General features: G+C 47.6%; 1 protein-coding gene across 3 annotated transcripts in view; it reads right to left on the bottom strand.

Annotated features, from left to right (window-relative positions):
- The window catches only part of NTNG2 (netrin G2), an 89,986-nt gene that overhangs the window by 56,626 nt on the left and 19,241 nt on the right, over positions 1–14,119 (bottom strand). For all 3 annotated transcript variants that reach the window (XM_069747576.1, XM_069747577.1, XM_069747575.1), the window contains exon 3: positions 1,830–2,473. In XM_069747576.1, the coding sequence (XP_069603677.1) occupies positions 1,830–2,473 (644 nt within the window). The remainder of the gene's footprint in view (positions 1–1,829; positions 2,474–14,119) is intronic.

Genomic DNA, 14,119 nt, shown 5'->3' with positions numbered 1-14,119 from the left:
ACCATGCTCTGTTTAAGTAACTGGAGCTAAATATCGCCCCATGCCTGATTACCTCCAATTAGACCCTATTAGGGCTGTCGGAGGCAGAGCGAGGGGGGTGCAGGCACAAGGAGCTCCGATTATCTTATAATCTAGAGACAGGGAACGATTTCCCCAACAGGAGGAGGATGGGGGTAAGGGTCAGGATGATGATGATGGACCCCTGGAAGTCATAGTTATGTGTCTACCCCTTCTGGCCATTAAAGGGTGCCCTCAGCATTTCATGATGTCACTCCAGCGCCCCAGGGGGCTTCTAACGTGTTAGTCGTCTCAGCGTTGCGTTAAGCATTTGTCCGCTATCGATCCAGGGCTAACAATATCCTTACTCCAATTTAGCCGTGTGCTGACATCTCTCTATTTTTACTGCCTTTCATTAGTCTTCTGATATTGACGAGTCCTGGACAAAGAGCTGACAATTGGAACGGAGTGCCGAGCCAATTTACTTAGGATTATCCCTCTGGTTACTGCTGCCCTGGGAGATGTGCGGACCACTGTGTGTCACCCCCGGAACAGGGAGATGCTCAGATGCATCATAGGTCTAAAGGGCCAGGGATGGTTTGCAGGAAAAAAGAAAAGGGGCAAATGCCCAAGAGGAATATAAGGAGAGAGAGAAGGGGCAAATGCCCAGGAGCAACCACCTTGGGTTAAATTCCTTGTTTTTCGGGGCTGTATGGAACAATTATTAACGATAGAAGAGCAATATTACACAATGGTCTAAACTAGTTAGTTAATATAAGATTCTTCCAGATTCCTATGAATTTGGGGCCCCTGTGTGCAGAATTGGGTGATTGAGTCTGAGTCGTGTCTGCATACATGGGAGCCTGCAAGTAGGGTGCTATTGTTTATGATGATCATTGTGCAATTTGTACCTTCTGTCTGTAGCCTAGTCAGATAATAAAAGATCCAGCCAGAGTCTAATGGCCATGGGGTCCCCACTATCCCATAGAAGGACCCCTTGCAGAAGGGGCTTACCCTAGTCCTCAGCTGTACCGCTATACTTGTGAACTTGGCAATATGGGCACAGCCTTTTGCCATTATCAGGAGAACGTACAATGAGATCAGCCCTTAGCACAGGCTGGGATTGTCGTCTCCTGTTTTCCTCTCCTCCAAGCAGAGCTGTGATGAGGACATGTGTCTGGATACACCGATTCTTAACTTACACTTTACCAACATTGGACCTTTTTGCTAAAAAATATCCATAATCTGCAATATTAGCAGCGAGTGCACGGAGTCCTGCTGCAGTCAGACACGACCCATGGCCAAGGTGACGGTCTGTTTTGGGAATTCCTTGGGGGCGTCCGTGCTCGTCTTGGGAACAGCAGATGGGATTCTTTTTGCAGTGCATATGCTGGAGATACAACTAGCTCTGCACTTCTCATGACTTAATTAGACGTTTGCCAGCCTTGTGATGATGCACGGGGTCTGGGGGAGATCAGTAGGTTGCCTGCATATTAACTATATATGCACAGTACATGGAGTCGGACTTATGTGTCACAGCTACTAGCCAAGGGTGGGCTGCTTATTCAGGCAGTGCCACTACCAGAGGAGGCTCATGGCCACATGCACAAAGCTGTTTAGTTTGGAGGAAAGTACTAAGTCTGGGCTAATAGACACCTAGAATGGCTTGTGAAGGCCTCCAGGACTCTTGGCAGGCACAATCTTTGCCAATCACAACCTCCCTAACGCCCTGGCTGGGCCTTACTCCTTCTACTCTAGTCACATCCAAGGCTGTATTCACAGTTCTGTCACTCTGGCTGTGAACGGAGTATCGCTCATCTTGGGAGACTCACCTCGCTGACACCTCTATGTTGGAGATAGCATAGAAATACTTTCTCAGGTTGTCTCGCTGCACGTAGGTCCCACCGAGCGCTGGCCTCAGGAGCCGTAGCCGCAGGTCGGTGAAAGTGAAGAAGTCCTTCAGACCCTTGGCGCTCTCCATCCTTGTGAACAGGTTCTCCATCTTTCTTAAGTCAGGACCAGCAAAGATGGAGAAGCGTTCTCGAACCTCGAAGACCACGTTTTTCTCCTTCTTGGAGCCGGCCCAGCGGGAATATTCCTCGGTGCATAGCACACGGCTAACGTTGCTGGCTATAAGGTTCACCACCTTCTTGGGTGTCATGCCAAATGCTTCGATACAGTCATCGGCATAGTATTGGTATGGGTGCCAAGTCCTTCCATAGTCCAAAGACTTCTCCAACATCATGGCAGTAGGACGTCCATATTCAAAGGTCACCAGAATGTCATCGGTTAACTCTATGGTTTTGTTCCAAGACATGGTGATGTTGGCAACCAGAGGCTCCGGGTATCGTTTCCATGTGACACTTTGCCAGTAAGTGGCTAGACCTTCCTCGTCCTTGTCGACCATGAGACTGGGGGGATGGGCCAGGTCAGGCGTGGAGGCATCGCATTCATCGCTGCAAAGATATGGGTTCTCCTACAAAGGGCGACAAACAAAGGATTGGTGACTGGTATCTAACAGTCCATGGGGCTACATTACATTACATAGCTAACCGTTCCTACAATATAGGCTCAACTGGTCCAGTGTCAAGATATCTAGACATGGAGAACGTCCATCTGCAGAAAGTATCCAGCGATTAGAATGCCCAGTCCCATGAGCTTATAGTGAATTAATTACCATTGCCACCATAGTCATGCAGCCCTGGAGCCAAAGGTCCAACATGGATTACACTATTGTCACCATGATATAGCCCCACCATACATTGCCCATATAAGACAACATAGTATCCATCAGTACTTGCATAACACCAAAATATAGTGTCCACATACCACACTCAACTTATCGTCACTATACAGTGCCCACATAATACCACAACATAGAGTACCCACATACCACTAAATGGTTCTAATAAAACACTGCCATACAGCACTTACTCAACACCACAACATAGCAACACCATACAGTACACACATTCCACCGCCATACAGTATGCAACACTACAACATACCACCACCATACAATAAACACATACCACAATATACTACCACCATATAGTACACATACCACCAGTGCTCACATAATACCAAGATGTCCCAACATGCTACAATATACCACCACCATTCAGTGCCCACATAGCAAAACATAAAACTGCCATATAGTGCTCACATAACACCATGATATTCCCATATTATAACACATTGCACCTCAATACAGTGTACACAGCACAACATACCACCAACCAATGCTTACATAAAATGCCATACAGTGCCCACGTAATACCATTACATTCCAACATAATACAGCATACCACCATATAGTGTCCACACAAATCACAATACAATGCCACCATACAGTACACAATACAACAACACAGTGTGAAAATACAGCACACAAAACCACAACAGAGTGCCACCATACAGTACACAATACCAAAACATACCGCCACCATACAGTGCACAATACCACAACATACTGCCACCATAAGTACACAATACCACGACATACCGTCACGATACAGTACACAATACCACAACATACCGTCACGATACAGTACACAATACCACAACATACTGCCACCATAAGTACACAATACCACAACATACCGTCACGATACAGTACACAATACCACAACATACCGTCACGATACAGTACACAATACCACAACATACTGCCACCATAAGTACACAATACCACAACATACCGCCACCATACAGTACACAATACCACAACATACCGCCACCATACAGTACACAATACCACAACATACCGTCACGATACAGTACACAATACCACAACATACCGCCACCATACAGTACACAATACCACAACATACTGCCACCATAAGTACACAATACCACAACATACCGCCACCATACAGTACACAATACCACAACATACCGTCACGATACAGTACACAATACCACAACATACCGCCACCATACAGTACACAATACCACAACATACCGCCACCATACAGTACACAATACCACAACATACCGCCACCATATAGTACACAATACCACAACATACCGCCACCATACAGTATACAATACCACAACATACCGCCACCATACAGTACACAATACCACAACATACCGCCACCATACAGTACACAATACCACAACATTCCGCCACCATACAGTACACAATACCCCAACATACCGCCACCATACAGTACACAATACCACTACATTCCGCCACCATACAGTACACAATACCACAACATACCGTCACGACACAGTACACAATACCACAACATACCGCCACCATAAGTACACAATACCACAACATACCGCCACCATACAGTACACAATACCACAACATACCGCCACCATACAGTACACAATACCACAACATACCGCCACCATACAGTACACAATACCACAGCATACCGCCACCATACAGTACACAATACCATATAGTACCCTCATAACACAATGACATTCCCGCATAATACAGCATACCACCACAGTGTCCACACAACTCTACAACCTAACACCGTCAATCAGTGCACACACTACAGCATACCACTAACAGTACCATATAATTCTGCTATACATCACCACAAAAGGCAGTCATAATAATACGAATGTGATTTACCCCAATAAGCTGCACATGGCCGGACCTCACAGTGTAAGACCCCACATTGTGTATAGTCCGTGGTAACTGCCCTTTTGCCCACGCCACTATCTGGATCCACAGCCAGAACAACCCGCTGTCCGGTCAATGAGGAAACTGCAAGAAATTCTATTGCTGCGCTTTCCCCGAAAGTTAGGTGTCCAGGTGCCAAGATCTTTGCAACTGGTTCCCAACTTTGTTTTCTATTGAAATCCATGAGAACCTGAAGTCCATTCTTCACGGTGCAGACAAATGGGCGATATAAAGAGCATCACTGCCAGGAGCGATTAGATCAACATCACCCCGTTTTCACAAACCCCCACTAAGAAGATACTCCCCCTGTAAATGTCCGATATCATCACTTCTGTATAGATTTCCAAAAAACCCCGACCTGATCCATCGGCAGGATTCTTCTGGATGCTACTTAGCAGAACATTTCCCCTGGTAATGGAGTAAAGGTCATATAAAAGCTGCGCTGCGTTTGCCAGGATTTCTTGTGGATCCTGAGAGACGAGGTTTAAAGGATCAAGCAAAAACTCCATATAATGATTGTGAAATGATGTGCAATGGGGCGTGAATACTAAGTGATAATGACGGCGAAGCAAACAAACGCACAGCGCCGCAGGCCGAGTATACGGAGTAACATCTACGGCTCTGCTCATCCTGGCTCATGAATACAACTACAGGGGAAACACACTCATATCTCTTGCAGCTGAGGGTTTGTCACAATGTTTACAGTCCTCTGTGAGCTAGACAAAGCAGGAGGACAAATCTCTCTCCTGAGCTGTTAGTTTGCTGCAATGTATCAGTGTGGAGCCACAGAGGATGGTCTAGGATGGATACAATTGTGACAAGTGCATGGCAAGCCTGGGTCCGAATGCTCTCGCTCCTGGCACCATGCATGGCACTCAGAGGTTCTCACTGGTCCCCTTTCTTCCTACTTGCCGTGGGGTGGTGTGGTCCTGAAGATTGACAGTTCAGACCAGAGGCAAAAAGGCACCTCTCCGATGCCACTAGCACAGACATAAGAGCAGCGCAGGGAACCAGCGATCCTGCCAGCTACAGAGCAGCGCTTACGAGCTCCACAGCAAAGGGCTTGTAAGTCCTGCGCCCCATGTCTTGTAGACAGGCCACCACTGATAGATGGCAGAGGTGGCTGGTAACCTAGGACACGTGTAGAATTAAAAATTCTTCCAGAGATGATTTTTCATTAGGTAAATTGCAAAGTTGCTTGTGCTTATAAGCAGTTTGTAATTGCCCCCTTTTATGATGATGAGAAAACCCCTTTAAGTCTGGTGGTCCATGGCCTAAATCCCCCCCCCCTTCCACTGCTCTCCTGCTGAGGAAAGTGTTCTGTGTGTCAATCGGCCTGTTCTCCATTCACTGACAGGAAGCAGAAATCCTAAACATGGTGAAAAGTAAAAAAATAAGGACACCAAAGGCAAAAATGAATCATTTGTGACCACACTTCAGCCACTTTTCCGTTGTGCCTTTTTGACCGCAGGAATAATTTGCCCCAAATTGATAAAACTGGCACCTTTTCACGCAAATATCAAACGCTATTTCCACCTGGATAATTTAGACATTGCCGCATAACAGGTTCTATGGCACCGATGCTGCAAACATCGAATAAAGGAGCCGAACACACGCCATGAAGACCCAGAACGATGGAGAACGCAACTGGAAAGAAGCCGGACAGGAAAGAAGGCAAGGAAAAAGGGGCAAACAAGTAGGATAAAGCTCTCCAAGTCTATCAGAACCCAAACCTTGCCGCTATTTGTAGGCGCGGTCGGGGGCGTCATTCACCGCTCGCTCCCTGGGGTCATTACTCTGACTTGTCATCTGGAGGAACGCCGTGTCTGCACTTTCTGCCCGGGATGGAGATGCTTTGGTTTACATATTCCACAGCTGCATAACAGGTGTCAGGACAGCGCAGCAGATTCATCACCGACCCATCCCCCGCTGGGCCGCCACATGTCCTACACTGTACTGTACCCACACTTAAAGGGACCCAAACTATCTGGTATCAACTAGACCCTTAGAAATAAAGAGCTGGCCCCTATATCACATAATTCTGCAGCATGCAGTGTAAACCATGGGGGGTTTCATTGTGGCGGCGATACAGGGATCTGTGTAGATCTCAACTGTAATTGTGTTTATCTTTAATAGTTAAACACAATAAATATATAAATGGCCCTGGATGTAATTATCATAATCAGAAAGCCCTATCATTGCTGGGAGATTTTAAGTCCAGCCCCATCCCTCACAGTGAGCCCCCTCACCTAACCTAGCCGTGAGAAACCTCAAATCCCAGACCAGACATTAAAGGGTTAAGAAGAAAATTTCCTTTACTGAAAAGGGATATTGCCTATGTAGCTAAATAAAATGTCTACAATTCACCAACGCAATTTGCGCAGGAATGCCGCTTGGCTTTCAAGACCACTGCTTGCTGAGACTGGACGGGAGCCACTTGGGGTCACATGATGATCACAGGGGGCATCAGAACCGTGTGCCCATCATATGCCCAGGATGGCTTAATACCCCCAAAGCCTAAACAGGGGCACACTTATCACCACTTGTGTTGGGGGTATAAGACCCAAGCACGAGAGCCCCCAAAACGACATTCAGGACAGACTCAGTAAATTGGTGGCAGCTGCCAAACCGGCTTTTGAATTGCTATTAAATGGCAGCAAGCAGAGATGTGGGAAAAATAAAAAAAGTAAACTGGAAAATTGCAAAACATTCTCTTATGTAGAAAATCATATTCATGCCAAAACCATAATATGCCTTTAACCCATCACATCCAGGTGCTCCTCCTCCTCCCCAAAATAATCATGTGATCTCTACTGGCTATAAAGGGGTTAAAAGCGCTTGCACAGCAACTCCATCTGCTCTGTAAGTAAAAAAATAAAGGGACATGCGGAAAAAAAAGCCTTCTTTGCAAAGAAGCTATTTCCTGCCTACTGGTAAGACAACTCTGAGCCGAGATAAATTATTCACGGGGCGGAAATGGGGCCCTTGTTTCGCAGAGTTTCTAAATCTGGCTCCTGAATGCGCTCACTCGCTCTCACGTTGAGGATTTTATCGATTGCTGCATTTTGCTGGCATCTTCCGTGTACAATCCATAAGTGACTGGACTGCAAGGTCAGCGATGGTGCCCTCTTACCAGGGTGACACCTGCTGGAGGGGGCACTCAGTCCAGGGTGGGAGCGACCGCAGGCAACATACTAGTGAAAAATGCCTGCAGAGAATGAACACAATTATCTATGAAAAGGAGGATACAAAATGATGAGAAAATAGAAAGAATCTGGGGAACAAATAGGAATGTGGAGATCCTTCTGCACATTGGGCCCCATGAAGCGGGTGGTGCAGTACCTATGGCTTCCCCTTGATGGCACTCACCTAATGCATTAGATGTAGCAGTCGCTCATCTGCCGGCAGCAGCGCAGAGTAATTGGCGCAGCGGCAAACTATTTCCAATCTATTTAAAAATTGTATAGTCGTTAATTAAAAAAAAAAATCTCTCTCTCACACCAGAATCCTGGTGCGATCACTGGTCTCCAGCTGTCATTAACTACAACTCTCATCGGGTCTGTTCTGTCATGCTGGGAACTATAGGAGAGGCGCAGGTTGGTGAGGCGCAGGTTGGAGAGGCCGCATGCTCACGATGAGGATTCTAAGCGGTTATCGTGTTGCAGATTCTCTGCAGCATTTCTTACCTATCTTAGTCACTGTGTACTGAGTGTGCGTTTTTAAATGAGAAATGTTTGAAATAAAGCGGCTTGGGTTGGAAATGTCCCGCTACGCAGCTTTGGTGAAACCGTAGTGATCAAGTCATGAGTTATGTGCATTTTCGGTGACTTTTTACCTGCAGATTTTCCTCATATCATTCAAGTTTATGTGTAAAATCATCAAATTATCAAATAAACCCAGATTAACCGCAAATAGAATCTGACATGTTGCTGATTTCAAAAAGGTCGGTTTACACTGTGCAAAGAAAATAAGCAGTGAGTAAGTGGGAATTAAGCCTTAGAGGGTCTGACTGGTGGTGTATACAGGAAAAAGTAATGTCCCTCATTATGAGCTTTGTTTTCCACACAATTTCTATGACCCTCGGGATTATTTTACTCCTTTCGCTAGTTGATGATGCAGAGCTCTGCCTCCCAATTGTCCCAGATCCAGCAGGCCATACTGGATTTGGCAATTTATCCTGGGAGGCGGGCAACAAATCACGCTTTTAACTGTTTGATGCTTCCACAGTGCTTCCAAGACATACTATGTGGGGGTACCATAGGGCCATCACACTGTGGAGGGTACTGTGGGGGCATCACATTTTGTGGGGGTACTGTGTGGGCATCATACTGTGTGTGGGGGTATTGTGGGGTCATCATACTGTGTGGAGGGTACTGTGGGGGCATCATACTGTGTGGGGTTACCGTGTGGCCATTACACTGTGAGGAGGGCACTGTGGTGGCATCATATTGTGTGTGGGTACTGTGGGGACATCATATTGTGTGATTGATACTGTGGAGGCATCATACACTGTGGGGAGTATTGTGGGGTCATCATAATGTGTGGAGGATACTGTAGGGCAGGGCTCCCCAACCAGTAGATCGGGAGCCACATGTGGCTCTCGGCCCCATGAATTGTGGCTCGCGACTGTCTGCCAGCTTGATGCATTAGGTCCAGGTCTAGCAAACAGGTATAAAGAGCACATCTCAAAATGGTTAATTTTGTGAGTAGCCCTGCACAGAATTGCAGATCTGGATGCACATTTGCTGGTCTTAGGGGTTTAGAGATGTTTTACGTATGGTACGCTGGAGGTTTGTACTACCTGTTAGAGGAGGTGCTCAAAGCTGGATGTGACAGTGTGTTGAAAGAATACTGAATGGGGGTATTGTGGGAACCCCTGGATCTCAGTGTCCTGCTCTGGAATGATTTATGTGGAAAAGCTTTGGTTATCATTATACCTGTAATGGGGGCTTTGGTTGATACTACTTTGAAGGAGGTGGGAGCTGGATGTGGCCCGCGACCCTCTCTGTGCTGAATGTGGCCCGCGACCCTCTCTGTGCTGAATGTGGCCCGCGACCCTCTCTGTGCTGAATGTGGCCCGCGACCCTCTCTGTGCTGAATGTGGCCCGCGACCCTCTCTGTGCTGAATGTGGCCCGCGACCCTCTCTGTGCTGAATGTGGCCTGCGACCCTCTCTGTGCTGAATGTGGCCCGTGACCCTCTCTCTAAGCTGAATGTGGCTCTCAAGGTCAAAGGTTGGGGACCACTGCTGTAGTTAATCATACTGTGTTGGGGGTATTGTGGGGTCATCATAATGTGTGGAGGGTACTGTAGGGCATCATATTGTGTGGGGGGTACAGTGGGGTCATCATATTGTGTGGAGGGTACTGTGGGGCATCATACTGTGTGTGGGGGTACTGTACGGTCATCATATTGTGTGGAGGGTACTGTGGGGGCATCATATTGTGTGATTGATACTGTGGGGGCATCATACTGTGTGCAGGTACTTTGGAGGTATTACACTGTGTGAGGGCACTGTTGAGGCATTATAAAATGTGAGATGTTCTGTGATGGCATCATAATGTGTATGGGCACTGTAAGTGCAATAAACTGTGGGGGGGTCACAGTAAGGGAATAATACTGTCTGGGGGTTTTATACTGTGATGGTAAAGGGGCGACGTGTTTGCATCAATGTGTGTGAGGGTCATCTGTGGAACATCATATTGTGTGATTGATACTGTGGAGGCTTCTTACTGTGTGGGGGGTACAGTGGGGTCATCATATTGTGTGGAGGGTACTGTGGGGCATCATACTCTGTGTGGGGGTACTGTAGGGTAATCATATTGTGTGGAGGGTACTGTGGGGGCATCATATTGTGTGGAGGGTACTGTGGAGGCATCATACTGTGTGGGGGGTATTGTGGGGTCATCATAATGTGTGGAGGGTACTGTAGGGTATCACTGTGTGCGGGGGTACAGTGGGGTCATCATATTGTGTGGAGGGTACTGTGGGCATCATACTGTGTGGGGGGTACTGTAGGGTCATCATATTGTGTGGAGGGTACTGTGGGGGCATCATACTGTGTGATTGATACTGTGGGGGCATCATACTGTGTGGAGGGTATTGTGGGGTAATCATACTGTGTGCAGGTACTTTGGAGGTATCACACTGTGTGAGGGCACTGTTGAGGCATTATAAAGTGTGAGATGTTCTGTGATGGCATCATAATGTGTATGGGCACTGTAAGTGCAATAAACTGTGGGGGGGTCACAGTAAGGGAATAATACTGTCTGGGGGTTTTATACTGTGATGGTAAAGGGGCGACGTGTTTGCATCAATGTGTGTGAGGGTCATCTGTGGAACATCATATTGTGTGATTGATGCTGTGGAGGCTTCTTACTGTGTGGGGGGTACAGTGGGGTCATCATATTGTGTGGAGGGTACTGTGGGGCATCATACTCTGTGTGGGGGTACTGTAGGGTAATCATATTGTGTGGAGGGTACTGTGGGGGCATCATATTGTGTGGAGGGTACTGTGGAGGCATCATACTGTGTGGGGGGTATTGTGGGCTCATCATAATGTGTGGAGGGTACTGTAGGGTATCACTGTGTGCGGGGGTACAGTGGGGTCATCATATTGTGTGGAGGGTACTGTGGGCATCATACTGTGTGGGGGGTACTGTAGGGTCATATTGTGTGGAGGGTACTGTGGGGGCATCATACTGTGTGATTGATACTGTGGGGGCATCATACTGTGTGGAGGGTATTGTGGGGTAATCATACTGTGTGCAGGTACTTTGGAGGTATCACACTGTGTTAGGGCACTGTTGAGGCATTATAAAGTGTGAGATGTTCTGTGAGAACATCATAATGTGTATGGGCACTGTAAGTGCAATAAACTGTGGGGGGTCACAGTAAGGGAATTATACTGTCTGGGGGTTTTATACTGTGATGGTAAAGGGGCGACGTGTTTGCATCAATGTGTGTGGGGGTCATCTGTGGAACATCATATTGTGTTGCGTCATCATACTGCAAAGAGGCCAGAAATAGTGTATTAAACTGTGTGGAGACATGGATGGGCTTCACTAGGACCACTAATTTCTGTGGGGGCACTGTACAAGGACTGAGGTGGGTTTTGGAGTCTGACTTTGCTGCAGTGCACTACACGTGACACAGTATCAGTCCCTCGGAGTTGGGAAGTATGGACCTATAACTATCATAGATTGGTACACATGCACTTGGATATAACGTCAGCAGATGGAGGTCTGCGGGGGCCACATTATCTGCACACTACTGTGGAGGATGGAGGCCTCTACACCACACAGGATTCTCTGGAGGCCGCGGTAGGCAGACTCTGAAGTGACTGATAACAGAGAGCACTAGCCCGCACTGGACTGCAGCAGTGTCTACTCCTCTCATGGCTTATTACATACATTCCTGGCACCTGAGAGTCAGGTTACTAGAACAATAACCATAGACATAGATGGTCCCCTGGAGTGCGACGGGGCAGGGCCCGGGGCCACAGTCTGCAGGTTTTATCAGTCTGTTGGATAGAGGATGAGATGATCTTTGTACTTGGCAGTTTCTGAAGCTTCTCGTCTGATCCGTCACCTCCCTCCTCATTGACTACAACAGATGTGAGGGCAGAAAGCAGCGCAGTGTGAACTAAGGCGTGAGCGGCCGCACTACTATGTGGCTCTGCCCCCTCTGCTAAATATATACCGATCACAGGGGCTGGAGGATACTACGCTGCATTCACACAACCTTTCACACATTAGGTTTAGGCACAAGCGAAATCAATGTCCAAAACCGATTTAATACATAATGGAGGCAGAGGGGCCTGGGACTGATGAGGGGGCAGAACCCCCCAAAGGGCAGGCACATAACGGACCCCAAAATACCAGTGCCCCTCGCCCACTAGAGGTATACGCTATGTAATGTATGCCTTCTGGACATTGATTTCATTTGTGCCTAAAACCTAATGTCTGACCGGAAGAGTGAACGCACCCTAGGATCCTGTATCTAATCTGATCGTGTGATACTGACTGCTGAGATGTGTATCTAATCTTGTCATCTGATACTGTCTGCTGAGCTGTGTATCTAATCCTATCCTGTGTGATACTGTCTGCTGAGCTGTGTATCTAATCCTATCCTGTGTGATACTGTCTGCTGAGCTGCGTATCTAATCCTATCCTGTGTGATACTGTCTGCTGAACTGTGTATCTAATCCTATCCTGTGTAATACTGTCTGCTGAGCTGTGTATCTAATCCTATCCTGTGTGATACTGTCTGCTGAGCTGCGTATCTAATCCTATCCTGTGTGATACTGTCTGCTGAGCTGTGTATCTAATCCTATCCTGTGTGATACTGTCTGCTGATCCGTGTATCTAATCCTATCCTGTGTAATACTGTCTGCTGATCTGTGTATCTACTCCGATCCTCTGTGGTACTGTCTGCTGAGCTGTGTATCTAATCCTATCCTGTGTGGTACAATATGATGAGCTGTGTAGTGGCCACTATGAATGGCCTCTCTCACTACCATGGAGTCCCGGGGCTGAGGATTTTGGACGGCCGTGCTCTAGGACCACCCCGGTGCTGTACTTATAGATGGTAGAGCCCCTTAATAAGGCCTCGGGGGGATTTGTGATCTTCTTACAAGGTTATTACAATTTTATCACTAATCCTGCATACGAGGACGCAATGCACCACAACAAACTCCAGGACCTCCCTGAACACGATGGCACCAGATCTGCCGCCACTCGCTGCACAGGACGATGGTTATATATGGTGTTCGGAGAATATAATGCAAAGAGGCAAGGCCAAGAGTACACAGCACCTGCTGCAGGTCACACTGCATCCGGCCACGCTCCGTATTTGGTCGGTATTTTACCTCAGTATTTGTAAACCAGGAGTGGGTGATAATCCAGAAGTGGTGACGTGTTTCTCTTATACTTTTCCTCTGATTGTTCCCTCCTGGTTTTGGCTTATACATACTGAGGTAAAATACTGACCAAATACTGAATGTGTGGACGTGGCCTAACACTTTCAGGTCAATGAACAAGTGGCACGATGGCGATAATTCACATTAATTAGCCTTGGATGAGATGTGACAACGAGGATTTGTCTGTCGAGCCTCAATACAGCGGTGCCAGAGCCGAGAGGTGCAGGTGGTCAATGGAGGTGAAACAGGCGAGGTCCCTACAGGAGGGAGCAGCCCTGGTATGCTGGGGGTTAATCGCCTGTACCAGGGATAAGAGGATAATCTGTGCCTGCTTGGGCTGAGAGAGGCAGGATCGGGCAGGTCACCCGTCCCCCATCCTTCCCTCCCCGCCATCTGTACTCCGACCGTCCTGATCTACGCAGAGGCCTCCGCACCCATCTGCTGGGCAGTAAGCGACACATACACGTGGGGGGCTTACAGGGTCGGGCCGGGGGACTGTCCAATGTACAAACCCGTGGCACGAAAGGAATTACGGACCGACCCTTCCCTGCC

This window comes from Ranitomeya imitator, chromosome 2 (assembly GCF_032444005.1).
Source record: "Ranitomeya imitator isolate aRanImi1 chromosome 2, aRanImi1.pri, whole genome shotgun sequence".
Classification (NCBI taxonomy): Eukaryota; Metazoa; Chordata; class Amphibia; order Anura; family Dendrobatidae; genus Ranitomeya; species Ranitomeya imitator.
This window is presented reverse-complemented; position numbering and strand designations above follow the sequence as displayed.